Genomic DNA, 22,456 nt, shown 5'->3' with positions numbered 1-22,456 from the left:
GTGTGTCAGATTAGGGTTAGGGTCGGGGTTAACCTAACACTCACCCTAGTTCATCGTGTATCACAAACATAATCAGTTTGTTTATTTAGTTTGTTTAGACATACAAAATTAAAAAAGGATTTCTTCCCCAAAACTGTGTAGTGCACCTTTAAAAGGGATGGCAAGGGCATATTTTATTGATTGATAAAAAATTAGAACATACAACAGCAATTTTTTTAAATACAAATTGAATTCACTCGCATGCTTTTTGAACAGGTTGTATTTTATTTTGAAAGACGTGACCGGATGTCAGGGTTTGTACTATGTGTGTTGACTCTTTAAAGCTGCCTCCTCTCCTCTCTGCAGGGACAGTTGAGCTGTGATCGTCCAGCTCGTCGTGTGTGGCAGCAGCAGCAGCAGCAGCAGCAGCAGCAGCTCCTCAGACTGAACTGAGTCACTTCTGACTGATCAACATCTCACAACATCTCCACTGACAGTGAGTTGAGACTTTTACATTGCACACAACAGGAAGTGCTTTTACTGGAATATGTCTTTTCTGTAAATATTGAGATGTGCTACTTTCTATGATCAGCTGGTTTCATGTGGTAACTTTTAGGATTAAGGGAACTATTTTTACATCACATACGAGCCTTTACCTTCAGTTTTAAACCTGCAGGCTGAGCTGCTCATTCATCCTTTCTGCTTTTTATTTAATATTTTCCATTGTTTGTGTGTTTATAAGTGCAGCACTTTGATTTTAAATCCCCTGGCTGTTCCCTCTCTCTCTCTGTGTGTGTTATCTGTTTTCCCTCTCTGTCCCCACAGGGAAATTACCTAATATACTTTGCATTGCAAATGTTTTCGTTACGCAATCTAGCTGTTGGAGACAGGTGTAGCGTTGCCTCAAAGCAATGAAATCTGTCTTCTGGAGGCAGTTTACGAGCTCACCTCCACGTATTCAAGTAGCTAAACATAACCTGAGCTGATTTTATAGTGAAGATAAAGATAAAGAAGATGCATGTGAATACTTGTGAGTGCTTTTCTTACTTTCAGCTCTGTTTTTCACAGTAACTCAGACTCAGTGCCGCAGAAGTGAGTCAACATAGCTGATATCATCACAAGAAAAGCTGCCAAAATCTGTTTTTTGTTTTATAAAATCATTATTGAATCTGTTCAAGAAAAGACCAAACCATCATATGACCCAGGTTTGATCCTGACTGTGAATTTATTCCAGCTTTAATTGAACTGTTACATAAAAGCACCAGGTGGTCAGATCAGCCCCGCTGACGACTCCTCCTGTGCCTCCTCTCTGCAGAGACGGTCCTGCCTCCTGAGACCCTCCCGGACAAGTGTTTTTTTCCCTCTGGATGTCAGCTGGTGCAGCCTGAGAGATGGAGAAGTACGAGAAGATTGGAAAGATCGGAGAGGGCTCCTACGGCGTCGTCTTCAAGTGCAGAAACAAAGACACGGGGCAGATCGTCGCCATCAAGAAGTTTGTGGAGTCAGAGGACGACCCCATCATCAAGAAGATCGCACTGAGGGAGATCAGGATGCTCAAGGTCAGTTATCATCTTTAATACCTTCTGTTTCTTCCCCCAAACATTCCCTCATATTAATGTTTTTGACTGACATGAAATTAAAGTAGCAGCAATCCAGGTTTACCAAACTGTTGAAGTCCCTTTCTGCCAGGAAAGGTTTATTATTCATTTCTTTTTTATATTGTATAGCACTAATCAAAACCAGCCTCACAACAACCATAAAATACACAGTAACTAACAGAAAAATGCCATGCAGGCATAAGGAATAAAAAGAGGCATACAACTTATAACAGTGGGTGATTAAAAAACATAAAACACCTAGAACAAATATTAAAACTATGGGTAAAATTAAAACAGAGCAGTGGAAGACTTGAGGTGCAGTGCAACTGAAAAAGGAGAAAATAAACATTAAATGTAAACACTTTTTTTACAAGGAAGCCTTTGGATATAAAAAGTAAACATTTTCATTTCATGAGTCAGAGTTTTGAGACACTGCATCAAAACGTATGAGTTAGTATGTCAAGTTTAGGCTTAAAGATTATAGCAGAAAATGTCAAAATCATGAGATAAAAGTAAACATTTGGACGTACTGTAAGTCAAAATTAAATGATAGTGACTCATGTTTTCATCAGGACAAAATACTGAGATTAACAGTGTAACATATGAGATAGTGTGTCAAATTTAGGATTTAGTACGTAGAAATGTGGCTATAGAATAAATCATATATCAAATTATGAAATAAAAGTCAAGATTTTGGGGTAGAAAATCAAAATTATTGGATGAAAACTCATAATTTGACATTAAATTAAAGTAGCAGCAGTTTATCGCTCCATATGAAATAGAACATAAAATTTTGGCTCATTCAGTCAAAATTAGGACAGAAAATGTCAACATTTTGAGACACAAGTAAACATTTTAACGTACTAAATCAAATGTATGTGACAATTGTCTTTTCAAGATTATGAGATAGCAAATCAAAAATATTAGATAATAACTCGCTCAAGGTAAAGTTGAGTTACTCTTTACAAAACTTTACAATCTACCCTGGAAATACAAAATGTAATAACACAGTCAAACTATAGATGATATTCTGTAAAAGATGTAAATCCTGTTGTTAGTCTTCCTCCTCTGTTGTGCAGCCAGCAGGACGGACAGCGAGCGATTCACTCCGCAGACAGAAGGGAAGCATTTTTGTAGCTGCTGCACAAAAGAGAAAGAGCAGCGTTCACAAGAGGTTCATAGGGTTGTAATCAAATGAAGGAGAAAACCCTGCAGGGTCAGCGCCGACTGAAGTACTTAAATTAGGATGTGAAATTAATTTTAATAACAGGAAATGAGACACTGAAAAGGCTTCGACACCGGAGGAGCGTCATCGCTCCGGTTTGTGTCTTTGTTTGAGACTCTGAGTTCAAGACAAATAACAACGTAAACAGCAAAACCTGTTTGTTTCCTGTTGTGTAATACTTATCAAAGATGTACTGGTACAATAGTCAGTGGTTTAATTAGTCATGCGGTGGGCGGGAGTGTTGGTGGCCTGCTGGACACCAGAGCTCATAAATAGGACGGGATGGGGACAGGTTGTCAGGGGTAACGGCATGTTTATCACCAGCTGTTAACAGTTTAGTCTGTTTGCTGAGAACAAGCCACAGATGGTACAGTTCTCTAAACGGATGTGCTGGTTTACTAGTTTTAGTTGAACTTGTAGTTGTTATTTCTCTGACACGTCTTTGTCTTTGTTTTGTGTCTCTGCAGCAACTGAAACACGCCAACCTGGTGAATCTGATCGAGGTGTTCCGGCGCAAGCGGAAGCTCCACCTCGTGTTCGAGTACTGCGACCACACGGTCCTCAACGAGCTGGACCGCCATCCCAGAGGGTGGGTGTGTCTCCGTGCTGTTTACTGAGAACAAAATAATACACTCTTGGCGCTCAGTTTAGTGTAATGATAAGTGACAGATTACCAGCTGCCCTGTTAAAGGATACGGATCAGGTCTCTACAGGCAACTATAACTTCAATTTCAGGCAACTTTACAAAAACTGAAAAAGGTTTTTTCCGATTCAACTGTGCAAAGTGCAGCTCAATATTTGTAGGGCATTAAAATAACTTTTAACTGAACTTTAACTATAAATTTACCATCGATTACTGATGGTTATTATAAAGTGTAACTAAAAACATTTAGAATAGAATAAAACATCAAATTAAACAATAAATAAAGTAATTTTTTATGCAATTTCGCGTACAACTATACAGGAAAGTAATTCTGTCATGCATTTGGAGGAATGTGGAAAAATATTCTTACTTATATCATGATAAAGTATGATCATGAAGGCCATTCCAAGCAGTGGAAGCGTTAGAAACTTGTATTAGTAATGCAATAAAAGGTAAATATCTGTATTTAGGGACTTTATTCTGAGTTATATGAAATGAACACACAGCTCAGTGTACTGTACGGACATAACGTGATGAACTGAGAGCATAAATCTGAGTGCTGTGTACTTTCTATTACCGCTACATTACATGTATACCACACTGTACTCTGAGCTTTGTCGGGCACAACGCTCGTCTCCCGGGAGGCTGACCTGCTCCCTGTGGAATGTTTACAGTGATGCTCTCCCAGAATGCCTTGCTGCCGGGGAGCTGTCGGGACTCTTTAGGCTCGGCCACATTTTATACGGAGTGTTTTCGCTGTCTGGTTTCCCCCGTCTGGTCCTGGCCTGTAGCCTCCTGGACACAGAGGGTTCAAAAGAAGAGAAAACAAAGTGGGGAGAAGGGGCGGAGGCTGGTATTAATTGCCCGTCACAAGGCTCGATTTAGCCATTCCCCTGGCAACACTGATAGATGATGGTCCCTGAACCAACAAAGGCCTCAGTGTTGAACATGTGGGCGCACATTGAAAACTCGCTCGCTGTCCTCTACAGCTGTCTGAGGGACGAGAGACGTCTGAATAACAGAACTGCTGCACACAGGGTTTTCACCTGTGTTGTCTGCCTTTACACGGATTATTTTCTGTTTATAAGTTAACTGATGGCAGTTTTACTCGATTTTAAGACACTTCTTGTAATGATGCTCCATTTCCTGAAACCCTTGACACAAATGTGTGACTGCACACTCATCTTCACAAGCTCAGAAAACCAGGCTCAAACTAAATTTTGACCTCAGACATCACACTAAAGCCACCAAATACACATACACTACAAAGGAGGTGAACACCGATGTAGTGGTCTTGGTTCTACACCTTCCACCACCATGCTGAGGGGCTTTTATGAAAGGAAGACTATGCAGGTAAAAGGAAAGCTGCGTTGAATCGAGGGTTGTTTTAGCTTCTGTCTCTTTAAGGCCCGCCTCCTGAATACCCAGTCTGCTCTGATTGGTCAACTCACGCACGTCTGAGCCAGCACGGCTAACAACAACAGAGCAGTTGTGTTAAATCAAATTATTTCGTGCCAAACTAGCTGCTAGGCATAAATTATGACAATATGTGACTCTGTGACATAATGTGATGTCATGAAGTCACAGAGTTAAAGGCGGGACTGCTCATGAGGCGTTTCAGGAGCAGTGTTTTCTGTGGGAGAGAGGAGCTCCAGTTGATGCAGACTTTAACCTTTTTAACTTTCAAGACCTTTTACAAAGAAGCATAAAATGTCTCTTTTAATCTTTACATGTGAGCACACCATGCAGGCAGTGATAAATGAAGGTGTGGAGAGTTTGTCACCAAAAATGAAAAACAAATCTGAACCATGTGTGAAAGCAGGGAAATGGTGTTTATAGAGAAAACTTAACATTTTGATTTTGTGTGTTACAGTGTTCCTGAGCACCTTGTGAAAAGTATAACCTGGCAGACACTTCAGGCTGTCAACTTCTGTCACAAACAAAATGTAAGTGATTGACTCGTCCTCCGATTCTACTCTGATGTGTCTCTTCATGTAGTATACAGTGTATTGTCTTGTCGTCGAAGCTTCCCTTCAGCTTGTTTTTGAATTCCTCCGGTCTCCTCCCTCCTTCAGCTCCCACCGAGCCGTCTGCTGCTTTATAGCTCTTTTTTTTTTTTTAACAAGAATTCCTTCCCCTTGGCTGACCAGCAGTTAATGTATCACCTAGGCACAACAAGTGCTACAAGGCCCCCATTTAACAGGGAGGCATGAAGTCCAAAAAACACACTCTCTCTCTCTTTCACTGTCTCTCACACACAGACCCTTTATATTCTCAGCACCTCACAGTGATTCAGTTCTTCTTGTTTCTGTTCCTGCAGTGCATCCACCGAGACGTCAAGCCGGAGAATATCCTCATCACCAAACACCAAGTCATCAAACTCTGTGACTTTGGGTTCGCCAGGATTCTCAGTGAGTCTTTAATAAACAGCTGCTTTATATCTGACACCGCCACCTGCTGGACGCTGCTGTCCTTACATGTCATATTGAGGGGTGTTGATGTGGTGAGTGAACGTAGTGGGTTTCAGATTTGCAGCCACAAAATCAGAAATAGTTTCGAGATTGATTCAGTCGTCATTACGCAACACAAGAGTGTATCAGGAAATTTCTGAGCAACACACAAAAACCTTTACAGATATATTATAACTGTACAAACTATACAAAAACTATACCGTACTAGTCTTAGGTTGAAAATGCCTCAGTTTAGACCACATGTTTGGTTGATGTTGATGTTGATGTTGAAAAATTAGAGCCTGGCCTGATTTTTGGGGGCCATGCTTATTCATTTCGATATCCAGGATCAATATATCGGCCAACACGCACACATTTTTCGCAATTATCCATAAAATCTGCTTGCCAAACACCCGTGTGACAAAGACTTCATTATAAATGAACCCTAACATCTTTTTCTGCATTATATAATCTCTAAAAACAGGCAGCATATATGCCAATACAGATTTATCCGTGGCAGGCCAATGTCAGTCAACCCATATATCAATCAGGGTTAGGGTTAGGGGCTCTGTGCAGAGAAAAATAGAGATGTGTACGATAGTCAGAGTCTCATCACATCTTTACATGTTTCCTTCTACCTTCACCATGACCTCATTCTGTTCGCACCTTATGTGACGTGTGTTTCTGTGTTTCGTGCTATCAGCCGGTCCATGTGACTACTACACAGACTACGTGGCGACTCGTTGGTACCGGGCCCCTGAGCTGCTGGTGGGAGACACTCAGTACGGCCCTCCGGTGGATGTGTGGGCGATCGGTTGTGTGTTCGCTGAGCTGCTGTCAGGGATCCCTCTGTGGCCCGGGAAGTCTGACATGGACCAACTGTACCTGATCAGGAAGACTCTCGGTGAGACCAACCTGCTGCTGTCATTTATTGTCCTTCAGTGGAACTACATTGTGATTAAATGATGATGTATAGCTTATAGAAACTTTTGGACAAACAATAAGCTTACATAAATTCACAGGAGTAATGGAAAAAAAAAGAAAAATTAGCTTGATTTACTAAACTCTCATGCTCCGCAGGAGATCTGATCCCTCGACATCAGCAGGTCTTCAGCAACAACCAGTTCTTCTGTGGAGTTTCCGTCCCAGAGCCGCAAGAGATGGTGAGACGCACCACCCCCGCCATCTACGTGCATCATCACTAAATCACGTCAAATCAAAACCTCACTGAAACATTTTTCTTTTCTTTCTGCAGGAACCTTTGGAGCAGAAATATCCAAATCTGTCACATCAAGCTCTGAGTCTCATGAAGGTAAAGATGTCATGAAAAAAGATCTTGAAATTGCGAATATTTTGAAAAACATTCATTCACGTGACAACAAATCAGAAACAGTGCGTAAAGGTCTAGATGGTTTCGTTGGTTCAGGGTTGTCTGAGGATGGACCCGTCCGAGCGGCTGACCTGTGAGCAGCTCCTCCAGCACCCGTACTTCGACAGCCTGCGAGAGAAGAGCGAGAGCACGTCTCGAGAGCAGGACCGCTCCAGCAACAAGAGGACACGTTTACCTCGCAAACACCTTCCTCCTGGGGTAATTAGCCTTCTGTACAGAGATAATGACTGGACTTAAAACACTGTATTCAGGGCTAGTGGCATTTTTCTTTTTTAAATACTACATAACTACAAGTGAGTCTTGTCAAGCATTCAGCATCTGTAAAATCTGGAAGCAAAATTGTGTTTTTATACGTCCAGGCTGACAATCTCAGGAACGAATTGATGGGAATTATGTAAATATTGCAAGAAAAAAGTTTGATCAGGGAATTTTGGCTCAGTTTATTGGCAGAATATCTTGAAACTTTGTAATAATACAAGTCACAAAAAAGGATAAATTCAGGAGTGACTGTCTCACACTGAAGGACTTGAGGACACTGTAAATTGGTGAAAAATCTCTTTAAAAATCTCTCACTTTATTTAAATGTTTATCATTAAACCCAGAGGAATCCCTTTCTTGCCACTTCTCATCAACATATCAAGTAGTTGTATCAATGTAAAAATACTTTCTTGCTCTCAAAATTAACCTGAAGCGTTATTTTTTCTCCATCCAGTATTTGCCACAGCTGACCAGCAGCAGCATCTTTCCAGCCGTGGACAACAAGAGGTACTACAACAACCTGCGCAAGTTCAACTATCACCTGCCGAACATCTAAACTCGCTGCTCACCAGCTGAATCAAACACCTTGGACCAGCAGCATTTTCTGAAAAAAACTCAGGAAATTAAGCAGATTCTGGCAGCACCTTTTTTTTTAAAGAGGATTCAACCACTTTTTAAAGTTTTGTTCATCACGTGGGCGTGTCGGCTGCGGATATAGATGTCAGTCTATGCACTATTTCCCAACATGTGGACTCAAACATGTTGGTTTATGTACGTTGCCTACATTTCAAGCTGTTGCATTTTGTATAGTTTGTAAAGACAAGGAGCGATGTGCCGCTCTGCTCGTAGTCGCTGAGCAGCCCGAAGGTAAAACGATGACGTACTGCCTTGCCTGGTTTGCCAAATGTAGTTTTTATATGACGATGGACTCTGTTAGAGTGACATGTTTTTGTTAGGGATGTTTAAATGTTTAATTGTCTTGAGTACGTTAAAATGTAGGACAAAAACTTTGACTTTTTTTGTCATGACTTTCTGAAAATATTTATTGACGTCAGGAGTGAATACAGTCGTAAACATTCCCACATTTACTAGCAGATAGCAGTAAAAACACCACATTGTACTCATTATCTCTGGAACCTTGGTGCTAAGGATGTTCACAGCCATCCGTCTGTCCTCAGATGTTGTACAAATGCCAAACTAATCGAAAGAGAAATTATGTGATTTCACAAACTGTTTTCTGTGTACTCACATACGGAGTAACCTTTATTACCTTGAATGTTGAGAATATAATAAACTAAAGAATAGTTCCCTCTGGTGTCAACATTATAAAGTGCTTAAATGTTTCTCTTTGCTGGACTGTTTCTTTAAAGCTTGATTATGCTTCAAGCTGAGAGGTGACACGTAAAGGATGAGTTCACCCAAAAATAAAAATTTAGTCATTTATTATTCATCCTCATGCTCATGGAAAGCAGGTGAAGTGTGGTAGTCCACAAAACATTTCAGGAGCTTCACAGCACAACAGTGTTGGAGAATGCTGCAACACTGTTTTCCTGTGAAGCTCCAGAAATGTTCTGTGGACTGCAAAACTTCTACCGACTTTACATCAGCATGACGGTGAGTAGATAATAACTCAATTATCATTTTTTAGGTGACCTTATCCTTTAGTGACTCACGTGCAAAAACTCTTAATGTTTTAGCTGAAGGATCTACATGGAGGATCAAAGCCGCTCATGCTCCAGTCTGTCCGCCATCAAGATGAGGGCTGCAGTCGACTATCAAAAAAATCACGTCCAACGTCTTTTCCTAAACACTTCTCTTTGACCTTGTTGGAAAACATTGTGAGGTCAAAGAAAGATGTGAAAGAAAAAACAATCGCTGACTGCACTTACACAAGGGCCTCAAGTAATTGTGGGACTGCATTATCTCCTTTTATTTTGCAGAAGACTGTCCAGTGTACCCTACGCTAAAGGAGATGAGAAAGGAAGCACTGAAGCAACTTTTCTTAGCAATTAAAGGATGCGAAAAGCTCTAATCATTTCTGCCACTTAGATACCTGCACCCCAGCATGGGTCTTTTACTTTGAAAACCCTTAAAAAGATGTCCATGTTTTACAATCTTAGGCAGGAAGTTGTTCTGAGTCACTCCAGGTCTAGTTCTACTTCCAGGCGTGGAAGTGCCTTCTGCAGTCTTTCAACAGTCTTTTGTTTATCTGTGATTCCGGGAAGATCACTGAGGAACAGATACTCCAGATTCCTGCGTGGAATTCAAACAAAATATGACATTAGGAAACATTCGTCAAGAAAATGGGTTACAAAGAAACAGATATAGAACAAAACAAACACTCACCTGAGTCTGTGCAGGGCGATGAGGCCTTTATCAGTCACATTTCCACATGACACCACCTCCATCATGTACAAACTCTCCTGCAGATTCTCTATTGAGCTCAACCTCTCCAGGCAGGTGTCCTCAATGTAGATACACTTGTTAAACTTGATTTCTTCCAAATGTTTCAAACCATCTGGAAAAATAAACACAAAAACAACATCAGTACACTGTCTTCTGATTGACAAAGAACAAGTTTGCCTCAAAATAAATCTTTGTGGACTCTGGCACCAAAAAAGTACAGTTAGGAGTGGAGCAGCCAACAAGGTCAGAGATAGTGCTCTATGTGTCTGGTGTAAAACAATCCATTCTCTTGCGTCACTTTTGGATAATCAGTCAGGGAGAGATGCACTTTCACCGTCACATTTCCTTTCTTGTTAACACAGAGGGGAATCACTTTCAGGTCAATGGTCCAGGTCAAGCTCATGTTAACATAGTTAATGCAAAATTTACACTTTCTGAACATAGCTTTAATCTTTGATTTGACCAGGCTCTTTAGTCTGCTAAGTTAAGAATGAATTATTGAATGGATTCCCATTAAATTTGGTAGTGACTTTGAAAGTCCCCAGAAGATGAATCCTGATGACTTTGGTAATTTCGACTTTTCCCCTCATTATAAATTTACTTCTTAGATGGAAAACTTTGAAGTGCTTTTTATTAAAGTTTCATATTCTGGTATCGGTACAACCTAAGGAGGACCTAAGCAAATATTCCTCTTTATTTCTCATCTAGGGTCTGGGTTTGTGGCTGAGTTTTAGTCGAGTTACATCTATTTAATTGAGAACATTCATGACCACATGGAGGGAAATGGAAATGAGAGTGGGACACTTCACAAGGACAAGAACATAATATTCTCCACACTGTAACACTGACCCAGGTGGTCAAATCCTCTGTACATGATGCAGGATTCGGTGGCGTCGATTGCCTGGATCTTGTATCTGCCCAGAGGCCCAGTTGGCAGTCCGTTGTAGTCCTGATGCCAGCGTTCGAAACCTTGAAACCTCGCTTTGGCTCCACATCTCAGCAGCCACTCTGCTGCAGCTCGGTCTGGACCGACAGCTTTGATCCTTTCATAGTCCACCCTGAGACAAGATCAACAAACACTCAGTACGGTACATGTTGATGACGTCATGTGATGTGGTAATGGTTGTCACTGAGAGGGCAGAAGAGATGAGTCAGAATAAAGTACAACTGGCAACCTGCCTACTAGGTCAATTGTTTTAACCTGAGCAAATCACCCAGAGTTTGTTTAATTTGTCACTAATCAAGTAAAATACAATATTATCTCATTGAAACTTTATTTTTTTCATCACCAACACTTTGGGTTTCCTGAGTAGATCAACAAGACCACAGGGAACAAGTGATTCTGACAGCTTACAGGTAATATCATTTTTGATATTTTATAGACTTAAGAGTTCCTAAAAAACAGAAAATACATCATGAAAATTGTTGATAGTTTCAGATTTTTGAAAGCAAAATATCAATATTGTGAATATGAGATAATAACATGTAAAATGATGGTTATCATTAGGGCTACAGCTGAAGATTATTTTCATTGTCATTTAATCAATTATTTCCCCATTAATCGATTAGTTGTTCGGTCCATAATGACAAATTCGTGTTTTATAATGGCAAATAAATAACCTTGACATTCTTGAAATTTTCAAAAAGTTTTCCAAATTCAATGATGACAATTTGTAAATGTCTTGTTTTGTCCACAACCCAAATATATTCAGTTTACTTTCATAGAAGAGTAAAGAAACCAGAAAAAAACCCACATTTAAGATCTTCAGAAAATTATTCAAACTGAATGAACGATTAGTTTCATTCAATTTAATCAATTAATCGTAAAGGCAACAAACAGCTGTACAGGGATACACATTTCTGACCATAGAGCAGAATCAAATTATAAGGAGATACAGAAAATTATACAGAAAATGTTGCTCCTGAAACGCCTGGTCAGTAGTCTTTGTGACTTTGTGAATCAGGCTATCACCATGTCACACGTTTGCATAGTTTCTGTCTAGAGGCTAGTTTGGCAGGAATTGATTCATCACAGCTGCTCTGTTGTTGTTAGCGGTGCTGGCTCAGGCGTGTGTGAGCTGACCAGTCAGAGACAAAGATACAGGAGCATTACAGACAGGGGGGATGATGTGTTTTTGAGCCTCAAAGCTGGTAAACCTATTCTAGTAGTGACCCAAAATAAAATTATGAACCTTAAAATGAGCATAACGTTTCCTTTAATCTACTGTTTGTTTTGCTGTTATGTCAATAATAAGTGGTTATTGAGCAAGACTTTGCCTGTAAATCATCCCCAAAATACCATTTTACTATCAACATTGAGGCAGCAGCTATAAGCTAATAGCTACACAGCAGCTACATCCTTAATCTATGGGATAAATGTTGTCTCACTTGTTGAAGACTGCATTGAGCCAGCCCCAGAAGTGTCTCCGGCTCGACTCCCTCAGACCCGCAGCAGACCGCACTGCCCTCGATAAAAGCCTCATATCTTAAATCTGAAATATAAAAATAAAATAAATCAGCAGTCGGCTCTGGTTTGAGATTAAAAACTGCGACCGGGGAGATATTCTCACCTCTAACAGACAGGGTTGTTTACATTTGGGAGGCGTCCATTGCTGTAACCTTTGACCTCGCGGCGTAAGGAAAAGCGTGCCGTCCCATTGGCTGTACGTCCGAGTGGGTGAACTTACGCGGGGGGCGTGGTTACGCTCGTCGGGCTAGAGGAGCAGCAGCGGGATGAGGGGCTAGCAGCGGCAAAAACAGGAGGAGGAAACACAAAACAGAGCTCAGGGAAATCTTTGTGACAGTTGTACGATGTCGGAGCTGCTGTGAGGAGCTGCTAGACGCTGGGAAAATGATCCGGACACTGAGCGGGGCCTCTCTGAAGGCTGTCGGAGCAGCGCAGCCCAAACTGCTAAAGGACGTTACCACCAGGCAGCTGCACAGGTAAAGAGTGACATAAGATGTGAGCCAACTGTGCGGTGCTGTAGTCAAGTAGAGGAGTGAGCTTAATGAATTCACTCTATAATTTTTACTGGCTGACAGGTAAGTTAAGTAAAGGGGGCAGACACGCTGGTACACGCTTCAATGAGTAACTTTAATTGTCACTGCCAAGGACATTCATACACCAAGATTGCACAATATGTCTGCTGAACCTGATCCTCACACCACACCACATTGTTTACACACACAAAACATTTGTTGTCTCTACAGCCAGGCATGCTCTATCCACACTTGCATGCCTAATCTGACTTTTCCTTGCAGGAGTCCAGCAGTCAGTCACTAGTTTTGTGTGAATTGCACCTTTAGGAAGGCATGCCAGCTGCATGTAATTATACCTAGTGACTCTATTGGCTTCTCTGGGGTCATGGCAAGCAGCTTATATAATATGGCTCCTCCCCCTGCATACTTAAAGCAAATAGTGAAATATAGATGTTGTAACTTAAAGTTATACATTCAGCACTTTGGTAACATCAGCAAGACATCAGGACCCAGTGTAATCACAGATTTGCGAATCCCTTGTAGATTAAGTGTTCCTCAGCTTTAAGCAAGAATGGCTGCACATGTTTTTACAAGTTCAGGCAGCCCTCTCCTCTGTAACTGAATGCAAATTAAGCAGCGAAGCCCTTGAAGCCATATTTCTCTAAAGAACATTTGTACTTTTAGCGCATAATTCTTCTTCCGTTGCTTCAAAATGGTGATCGAGCGATAGATGCAAAGCAGATATGATGTTTCAACTGATTTTACTGGTTCCTCCCCTGTCCCCCTGGTTTACGGCCCCTTGCATGGTTCTAATTTTCAGAAAATCAAAACAAGATGTCGTCTGTTGCCAAGCTTTTTTACTACCACTGGATTTGAAGTGTTCTCCCAGGCTCGAACATTGTGTACTTCCAGCTCTTTGCAAATGCACAATTATGTAAAGTCCTGTGGTGAAGAGTGGACAAGTTTTGGTATCTTGGGACTTCTGCTTACACTCTGAGCCCGCCTACTAGATCGAAGCCCGAGTGATACTGGATTTTTGGGGGCAGATGCCGATACGAATAACTTTATCGTCCAAAATTACATAAGCGCACTGAAACAGTGAACTTTAATCGGAATTTAAAGGGGCTCTTTGCAACAATTTATCGCAATTTTCATATAATAATCACTTTTTTATGGCCATACCTGAACGGATGTAAAAAATGAGACAAATGTTTCAAATGATGTGACTTTATGTATCATTATAGGTCAATATCAGAGCTGGATATTCTCTTTGTAGATATGAATAGCCTGTTAACTACAACATTTGTGTCATAGGTTTCCCTACTGACCAGTTTCAGAGGTCTAATAGCTGCTCTTACAGTCATGTACAGTTGAACATTGAACCACTGACCTAAATCCTTCTACCTATTGCAGCCTGTAAAGCCAGTTGGTTATCAGTAACCATCTTAAATTTTCACTCTCTGTAATCTCATCTGTTTGTTTTCCAGGACGTGTGATGTGGCCATAGTTGGAGCCGGCATCGTGGGCTTGGCCACAGCCAGAGAGCTCATTCTGCGACACCCGTCGCTCAGCTTCATCCTGCTGGAGAAAGAAAAAGAGCTCTGTGGGTTGAAAGTTTGTGTGGTGAAGGAAGACAACAACTTGCTCTAAAGAGAGAAATGTTTTTCATGTCACAGAAATTAAAACCAGTTGCTTTGGCTCTGTGCTCCAGCACATTAGCCATGAAACAGAAAAGGGGTTAAGTTCCAAGTCTTAGCTTTAATTTATAGGTATTGGGTGAACAGCTGCCATTGTGCTGCACACTGTTCAAAATCTGCTAGAGTCCAACACTGTTTAACCATTGAACACCCGTAAACCCTCCTAAGCCTCACTGTCGAGCAAGCGTCTTAAAGATAATGTAAAACATTTAAGTAAACTTAAATGTCTTGCCAGTGTTACGTTTTGAACATTGAGTAAATGGCTTTCAGTGATGTATTTGACATTTTTGTCCTTGGAGGAATTGTGCAACATTTTGGGAAAGTCACAAGAAATAATCCATCACATAACCCCTCTGTAAAAACAAAACTTGTCGCTTTTATGCAATGATGATGTGCTACACTGTGAGCTTGGGGGAGTGAGTGAGCTGCTGGTTTGGGAGCAGCTGACTGAAGTATCCCTCTTTGAATGTATTGAACATTATAGATTGATGATATAAAGTATAAACCTTTCTGTCAATCTAAGGATCTTAATGAAACCTCCTTTTGAAACCTCATATTGTTCTTCAATTCTAACTCACCAGCTGCACACCAGAGTGGGCACAACAGTGGAGTCATTCACAGCGGGATCTACTACACGCCGGGCTCGCTGAAGGCCCGACTGTGTGTGCGAGGAGCCACTTTAGCCTACGAGTACTGCGAGAAGAAAGGGCTCCCTTACAAGAGATGTGGAAAGGTCTGTCTCAGTATTTTAACCAGATAAGAACATTATAATATGCATTAAATACTTAATGAAAAAACTCAGTTAGCATAATAATGGCACTGTCCTTCTGATGACTCTTTACAGATAAATTACAATATTTCCATGTACCCCATTACAGTTGCAAAAGTACCCCAAGGGGTACAACTACCCTGGTTGGCAATCACTGTTGTATGGAGCTGCAATGTAGATTATTGTGCTGTGTCTGTCTTGGTATTGATCAGTATATTTCTGCGTTTGGCAGCTCATCGTGGCTGTGGAGCAGGAGGAGATACCCAGACTGAAAGCTTTATATGAGCGCGGCATGCAGAACAATGTGCGTGACCTTAGTATTATCGACGCCAAGGAAATCAGAGAGCGAGAGCCGTACTGCAGGGTAAGAGTCTCGCAGACGATATTGTTATTCATACTAAAGAAAAGATGACAGCGAAGGCCTAATGTGTGTCGTCCTTGCAGGGTATAATGGCCTTGGATTCGCCCTACACCGGCATTGTGGACTGGAGGATGGTAGCTCTCAGGTACGGCAAAGACTTTGAGGAGGCAGGTGGCACGGTGGTAACAGAATCTGAGGTCAATGACATTTCCATGGTCAAGGAGAGTCCAGCTGGGAGTACTGAAGGTAATAAATAGGTTCTGCACATCAATATGTCAACACAGTCAATTTTGGGATAGAGTTGTGAATATGTCATTGGTTTTTATTTGCAGGAATGACATATCCAATCGCAGTCAAAGACAAAAAGGCAAGAGATGTGCAGCTAAAAGCATCACGATGTTCAAATTGTGTTCTATCTTTTTCACTGATAGCGTTATTGTTCCAACAGGGTAACGAGATACACTGTCGTTATGTCCTGACCTGTGGAGGCCTGTACTCAGACCGCCTGTCGCAGATATCTGGATGCAGTCCGGAGCCGCGGATCGTCCCCTTCAGAGGAGATTATCTGGTCCTGAAGCCAGAGAAGCACTATCTGGTCAAAGGAAATATCTACCCTGTAAGTCTGAAGAACTATACGTTTCCAGATTTCTAGTTTATTTAATGTGCTCCGCAGCTTCTAACTTTGGCGGCCTCAAGTGGCAGATTAACTTGAAAATCATGTAACCTGAAATCAGTACGCTGTGGAGGTGGAGATGCTTTGAGAAAAAAATGTAGAGAACTGGTTCAGCTGCTGTTGAATCCAGTTTGGATTTCCTTGGAAGTGTCAGTACCTCACTGCAATTATATTGATTTACGAGTAGATCCAAAACAACTGAAAATATTCTTTTGATATCCAAGTTACGATTCTTGTGAGAGCAGTTATTTTAAAGAACGATTAAGGTATATTTCCACTTTTTGAGATCTCGGTTTTACTTTAAAATCATCATCAGAAGCAAGTAGCGGTGGCTACAACATGACTTTGAGCGCACTGAATGTGGATATTTTACAATTTTACAGACAACAAAGCAAAACTTGAAACTGCAAATGTACCTTCTGCATATCTACATATCACTTAATTTTGTTTTGTTTTTTAATAAAATACTCGTATAGGTTCCTGACCCTCGTTTCCCCTTCCTTGGTGTTCACTTCACCCCGCGGATGGATGGAAGTGTTTGGCTCGGCCCCAACGCAGTCCTCGCCTTCAAGAGGGAGGGTTACAAAGTGTACGATTTCAACGCGCGAGACTTTGCAGACGCACTTTCATTCAGGTACGACAGAAATATTTTATCTGTTCCTTGTTCCTTCTTTGTGTTGTGTCCTGGAACTTTATTTTGAAGTCATGTTAATAACAGTGTAATTGTCCCGTGGTGGGTGATGCTGAATATTTAATCGTCTCCTCTTTATTGTTCAGGGGCCTTCAGAAGCTGGTAATGAGGAACATATCGTACGGGATTGGAGAGATGTATCGAGGGGTTTTCATCGGTGCACAAGTCAAAATCCTGCAGAAGTACATCCCTGAACTCTCGCTGAGTGACGTGCTCAGGTAGAGAAATTATGCAAGAGCTAAAAACGCATGCACACTGCAGTATATCAGGTGCTTGTTGCACAAGTAAGAGGATAAATTATCTCATTAGATTCTGTTTTCTGTAACCCTCGTTGTTGTTCATCTCCAGGGGTCCTGCGGGAGTTCGAGCCCAGGCTCTCGACCGAGACGGAAACCTCGTAGACGACTTTGTGTTTGACGGCGGGGTCGGGGATGTGGGCAGTCGGGTGCTCCATGTGCGAAACGCTCCCTCACCGGCAGCCACCTCCTCCCTCGCCATCGCTGAAATGGTCGCAGACGAGGTGGAGAGTCGATTTAGTTTGTAGACAAACACGGTGATCGCAGAAGGGTAAAGGGAACCAAAGTAATCCAGCCAAGTGAAACTACAATGTTGTATGAAGCTGTCATGACCTCAGCGTCACCATCATCATGAAGACTTTTTTTTTTATCACAGGTCAAGCCTTAATTTAGGAGGAGAAAGTAAAATATCTTTGCCTTGATTAGATTTTTAAGACTGTTTTTACTTTTAGTTTTACTTGTGCCGTTTCAGGTTGTATGTTTACTCAACATTTCAAGTTAAAATGTATTTTTCTACACTACATTTCTGTCTTAAAAAAATTGTACGATGAGTTACTCTTAGTGAAAATATTAAGCATAGAAAAACAACTCAGCCTCAATAACAGTTTGCATTATCAAAATACTGGAACAAATGTTGAAATACTCTGACATACTGTTTTCTTTCATATGAACTTTACTTCTGGGAGATTTACCTTTTTTTAAATGAGGGATTTTTAAAAGTCATGGGTATAATTCTTGTATGGATGTTTTCTTTTACTCTTGAATACATTGTGTGTGTTTTTCTCTTCAGCTGCTGACTGCAGGAGAGCCGTCTTTGTTGTTGGAATATTTTAATGCCTGCTGGTCTCAGTCCAAAATGCTGCAAAACTATTTTCAGAAAGAAAAACCAACATTTTATTGAACAATCCCATGTATAATATAGCATAATGAATGAGTATCTCTGGTTTTGAGAGTACGTGAAAGATGTTTTCATTTTGTAAACATGGTTTAGCTCATTTTGGACTGAAATGAAACGCACAGTTTTAGATAAGGTACGCACAATTAATGAAGAAAGACGGATTGTTGTAAACTGATATTAAGACTAAATATTCTTAGGTCTTAGGTCATGTTTACACAAAACTGAGAACATGTTTTTTATAAGCTGTTTATGTGTTTGTGGGCAGTGATTTGATTTTACCCTGCTAGAATCATCTCTGCATTACAGCTTCAAAGGTTTCACATATTGCTAGAAATACCCAGATATTGGTGTCACCTTTGCTGTTAATTCATGCCATTGATTGACAAATGAATGTTAAAGAAAATGGTGCATAAATACATATTTTGAATAGCACATATGCGAGTGTTTGTGGTTTGTGCCATATGACATTTAAACATAGGCCACATATGCAGAGTATGTTACCCTGAGGTACTTTTTGAAGGGTGTGTTCACAGGTCTTGTGTAGTACTACTGCATGTGTGAAAATGGTAGTGTAAAGCATTTTGTGGCTCCAGAGGAAGCTGCATGTAATCTGATAAATTGCCTCCAGTGATGTCACTCAAGTTGCATTGTGGGTAATGTAGGCACAAAGTTTAGAAAACCAGTTGGATTTATTACGGGCAGTTTAAAAACAAATGTTCAAAATCGATGCAGCAGCTCCAGAGATATCACCTTTTTTATTCCAAGCACTCTTCTTACTTTTTGATACCTGGTGCCTACATTACCCACAATGCAACGTAGCCACTAAGTGACATCACTGGAGGCAATTTATCAGATTACATGCAGCTTCCTCTGAAGCCTACTTGTATTCACATATGTAGTAGTACTCCACAAAAATTACAGAATGTGAAGAGATAAGATTTTAGATGTGGTTTGGATGTAGATCCCTACTGAAATTAGCATGCTAACCAGCTAGCCCAGGCCTGTCCTTTCTCATAATACCCAGTCCAGACAATTAACTGAGGTAATAGCAGCTACCATGGGCCTATAACGAGTGGACACTGCCCTCGAGGTGCAGCCCCGTTCATTCCTATGAAAGCTGCTCAGTGGTGCATGAAGCCAAAAATGCTCGATTTCCGGCGATGCCCATGTGCGGCCCATAGAGTGTGCGACTTACGCCGTTCGAGACGGCTAACTTCCTGTTTAGCACCCGGCTAACTTGAATGAGGATAAAATAATTTAATCGTGCGGCTCTTCTTGACTTTCTAAATGTTATTGGACCGAATGGCTCAAATTATGACAGTGAAATGGGTCGAAAATTAGCTTCGAACCCCCGACCCACTTCCTGGGGACTTGGTTAGCAGCTGCAGTAAGCAGCATTTAGCGGTAACTCTGGTGATATGCTGCCCCCTATTTGTTCGGAGTATGAATACGAAAGGTGTCCATTTCTTACATATTGCACCTTTAATGTGAAAAAATGGTGACAACATCAGGAAGAAAGTTGGGATTTTTTGGCACAACTTCACTTTCCTCCAAGGTGCATGGAGAAAAGAAACAAATAAAAAGATAAATAACTATTTTACTTCAAGTTTTGACCTTTTCATGCTTATTTTTCTGCAGCACTTAGTCAGTTTGTCCACAAGGAGGCACAATGTCAGCAACAAACAGGCTGTGTGAGCCCCAATGTAAGCACAAATTATGTCTCAATGTGATGCGTCTGCTGAATCCTGTTGTTTTTTTTTGTTTTTACTGGTAATGCTTGCATAATTGCTTGGAAACAAAGTGGATTTATTTGCATGTACCTGTCTCATAAAATCCACTTATGTGACGTTTCGACTGTGTGTTTTAGCACCACTCTCACAACAGGAAAGTCAGTAATTAAAAAAGGTTGATTTTTTTATACGACCTTGATATATTTCCAGGAATTATTATAATTATTATTCCGTCGCCAATATGAAATGAGGCAGAAGTCCAGCCTTGTTTTTTTTTCTCTCTCTCTGTCCAATAAAATGTGAAATTACGCAGCGTGCGTGCCTGACAGCGGAGCGCGGCGCAGAGAGCAGCAGCAGACAGACAGGCAGCGGAGTTGGTACGAACATCTTCGACTTCACAAACCAAAAACACCTCGACTGCTCCTCGGCTGCCCCGCTCACAGACATGCCTCGGACTGCTCGCTGTTCCGGGGACTCGCGTTGGATTTAGCGGCCGATCGCTCCGGAAAAGATGCCTGATTGTGAAGCAAACAGCGCAGGAGATAGTGTGCCTTGTTCGGAGCTGAACGGGTCGTGTGCCACAACATAAAACTCGGAGCGCATCAAGGCCAGCAGCAGCCTGTAGCACCAGCTAGCTAGTCGGCTAACGCTAGCCTGCTAACGTTACAGGTGTGAAGGCAGCAAATAACCAAACATAACTTGTAGCTGTAGTTAGCTGGCAACGAGCTGAGCTCCAATGTCGTGACTTAATACTGAACTTAATGTGCCTATTATAAGCTTTTTAGGAAACGCCAAGTAGCAAGTATAACACTTAGCAACATTGTTATTAGCCATTAGCTTTTTAGTTAGCCGCTGTCCCGTGTTTACAGCAGCAGCAGCAGGCTAGCCTCGCTAGCCACCGAGCTAACGACTTAACTTTATAGCTACATGTGCTTATTTTCTTTTTTAGCTCATTTTCCGCTGCTTAACCCGACTCAGCCCCGGACTTGTAGTGTGGTTTGGTGATACTCTTCATATTTGCAAGCGAGACTATTGGACTTTTTCCACCGTGCCTGCCCTGGACTGACCCACCCACAAGGACTATCTATCCGGGGCCGATGCTGACAGTTCAGCCCGGATCACGGCAACGCCAGGAGCCGCTACAGCAATGCAGCCCCAGCAGATATACGACTTTTCAAGTGACGAGAACAGTCACAAATGGAGAGGCCTCTTCGTGCAAGCTTTACGAAAGGTAACACCGTGATTACTACAACAAGTAACCGTCTCCAAAACAGCCTTTCAAAACACGTATTCCCATACTGGTGATTCATTGGTTTGGGGATATGGAGGTACTGGTTTCATCTGCATTTACTAACACAAACTTCTGTTGCATGTTGCCAACTTATCATCAACAACGCCCACGTATCAGTATTGTTATTATTGGTAGTATCAGTATCAGTATCAGTAGTACTATGAGGAGTACAGGCACATCTGTCATGTAACCAGCAGCCTTATTTATTTTTTTAAGACACAGAAAACACAAAAATCAAAAGGATAGCGTGTGAAAACACTCATTTCCAACATGCTCCCGGTTGGAAATAAGTGTTTTTCCTACAATATAAGTGTCCCTGTAAACATAAATGAAAAGTAGTTAATCCTTGTCAATCACTCTTTGTCAGTATTGAAACCGATGTCTTCATCGTCTGTATGTGGCTGTCACAGTTTGTTTATTCAGTAAGTCTCTCACCCAAGTTCCCTATTATGATTTTTTTCCCACACTGTTTTTGAAGAAGTTGACCGGTTTGTAGAGTCACGATCTGTTGATAGTGTTTCGTACTTTTGAGGGTAAACAGGTCATACTAATAACTTGCAGGGTGCCGATGTTACCTTGGAGTTTATACCAGTGAAGCTGTCCTGGGACTGCTGCCCTGTAGCTCGAAGGCACTGTCAAACAATATTTGACGTGTGTGTGTTGCTGCCAACGACTTTATTTGTTCCTCATTTGGTCAAACAGCAAAGATGCATCATCCATGCACGGTAGAGCCCTTCTGCAGCTGTTTTATGATGACTACACGTCAAGTGTCGCTCCTTTTTCTGAAGAAATGCAACCTCATTCTCATAAACCTACTTGAAACTTTTAGGACAGGAAATATTTTAATTTCAATGTCACTGGTCAGCAGGACTGACACGTATCAGTTCCTTTTGGACTGTCCCTCTCTTTCACTTTGCTTGCATCATCTTGGCTTCTCCCTGTCATCACCAGATTTCTTTTCTCTGTTTTCTGACCCCCCCTGCTTCCCTCAGTCTTACACTCAGACTTGCAAACTCATGACAATCCAGTTCTGAGTTCAAACTGAAAACACAAAGTTATCACTGCTCTGCTATGTTTCACTGTCAACCTTTTTTTTGCCTTGCTGTTCCATTAGGTTACACG

The 22,456-nt window shown here is 41.3% G+C and overlaps 4 protein-coding genes across 5 annotated transcripts in view; 3 read left to right on the top strand and 1 right to left on the bottom strand.

Annotated features, from left to right (window-relative positions):
* Positions 1-370: 370 nt before the first annotated feature.
* On the top strand, positions 371-8,850 carry cdkl1 (cyclin dependent kinase like 1 (CDC2 related kinase)). The gene is made up of 10 exons (XM_084380691.1): positions 371-475; positions 1,295-1,538; positions 3,270-3,391; positions 5,319-5,391; positions 5,766-5,856; positions 6,599-6,799; positions 6,976-7,058; positions 7,151-7,207; positions 7,322-7,483; positions 7,998-8,850. Exons 2-10 carry the CDS (start codon positions 1,371-1,373, stop codon positions 8,097-8,099), a joined length of 1,059 nt encoding a protein of 352 aa, XP_084236817.1. The 5' UTR covers positions 371-475; positions 1,295-1,370; the 3' UTR covers positions 8,100-8,850.
* A 118-nt stretch (positions 8,851-8,968) lies between these two features.
* dmac2l (distal membrane arm assembly component 2 like) lies at positions 8,969-12,603 on the bottom strand. Of its 2 annotated transcripts, XM_084380692.1 has the most exons (5): positions 12,520-12,603; positions 12,338-12,441; positions 10,799-11,007; positions 9,890-10,061; positions 8,969-9,796 (listed from the first exon to the last, which is right to left on the bottom strand). In XM_084380692.1, exons 2-5 carry the CDS (start codon positions 12,430-12,432, stop codon positions 9,682-9,684), a joined length of 591 nt encoding a protein of 196 aa, XP_084236818.1. In that variant the 5' UTR covers positions 12,433-12,441; positions 12,520-12,603; the 3' UTR covers positions 8,969-9,681. The 2 variants fall into 2 exon arrangements, with proteins under 2 accessions (XP_084236818.1, XP_084236819.1); XM_084380693.1 differs by lacking the exon at positions 12,520-12,603 and having other exon boundaries at positions 12,338-12,512.
* Positions 12,604-12,665: 62 nt separating this feature from the next.
* On the top strand, positions 12,666-18,745 carry l2hgdh (L-2-hydroxyglutarate dehydrogenase). The gene is made up of 10 exons (XM_084380690.1): positions 12,666-12,892; positions 14,416-14,531; positions 15,207-15,358; positions 15,627-15,758; positions 15,839-16,001; positions 16,088-16,122; positions 16,204-16,371; positions 16,905-17,062; positions 17,206-17,337; positions 17,468-18,745. The coding sequence occupies exons 1-10, from the start codon at positions 12,801-12,803 to the stop codon at positions 17,661-17,663; spliced, it is 1,344 nt and encodes a 447-aa protein (XP_084236816.1). The 5' UTR covers positions 12,666-12,800; the 3' UTR covers positions 17,664-18,745.
* Positions 18,746-20,386: 1,641 nt separating this feature from the next.
* sos2 (son of sevenless homolog 2) overlaps positions 20,387-22,456 on the top strand; it is a 28,972-nt gene continuing 26,902 nt past the window's right edge. The window contains 1 exon segment of the mRNA XM_084380699.1: positions 20,387-21,274. Within this exon segment, the coding sequence (XP_084236825.1) occupies positions 21,191-21,274 (84 nt within the window). The 5' untranslated portion in view covers positions 20,387-21,190.

Source organism: Pagrus pagrus (assembly GCF_965226575.1).
Source record: "Pagrus pagrus genome assembly, chromosome: 18".
NCBI lineage: Eukaryota > Metazoa > Chordata > Actinopteri > Spariformes > Sparidae > Pagrus > Pagrus pagrus.
The sequence above is the reverse complement of the archived record's forward strand: the minus strand, read 5'-3'. Positions and strand labels throughout refer to the sequence as shown.

Bases quoted from the DNA above. Each gene is read 5' to 3' on its own strand.
- cdkl1 (XM_084380691.1), top strand. From the start codon at position 1,371: ATGGAGAAGTACGAGAAGATTGGAAAGATCGGAGAGGGCTCCTACGGC. The intron at 3,392-5,318 runs GTGGGTGTGTCT...TGTGTGTTACAG, and splicing joins CTGGACCGCCATCCCAGAGG to TGTTCCTGAGCACCTTGTGA. The intron at 7,208-7,321 runs GTAAAGATGTCA...TCGTTGGTTCAG, and splicing joins AAGCTCTGAGTCTCATGAAG to GGTTGTCTGAGGATGGACCC.
- dmac2l (XM_084380692.1), bottom strand. From the start codon at position 12,432: ATGAGGCTTTTATCGAGGGCAGTGCGGTCTGCTGCGGGTCTGAGGGAG. The intron at 10,062-10,798 runs GTCAGTGTTACA...TTATTTTTCCAG, and splicing joins CAGAGGATTTGACCACCTGG to ATGGTTTGAAACATTTGGAA. The intron at 9,797-9,889 runs GTGAGTGTTTGT...AATTCCACGCAG, and splicing joins ATCGCCCTGCACAGACTCAG to GAATCTGGAGTATCTGTTCC.
- l2hgdh (XM_084380690.1), top strand. From the start codon at position 12,801: ATGATCCGGACACTGAGCGGGGCCTCTCTGAAGGCTGTCGGAGCAGCG. The intron at 15,359-15,626 runs GTCTGTCTCAGT...TGCGTTTGGCAG, and splicing joins CTTACAAGAGATGTGGAAAG to CTCATCGTGGCTGTGGAGCA. The intron at 16,002-16,087 runs GTAATAAATAGG...TTTTATTTGCAG, and splicing joins TCCAGCTGGGAGTACTGAAG to GAATGACATATCCAATCGCA.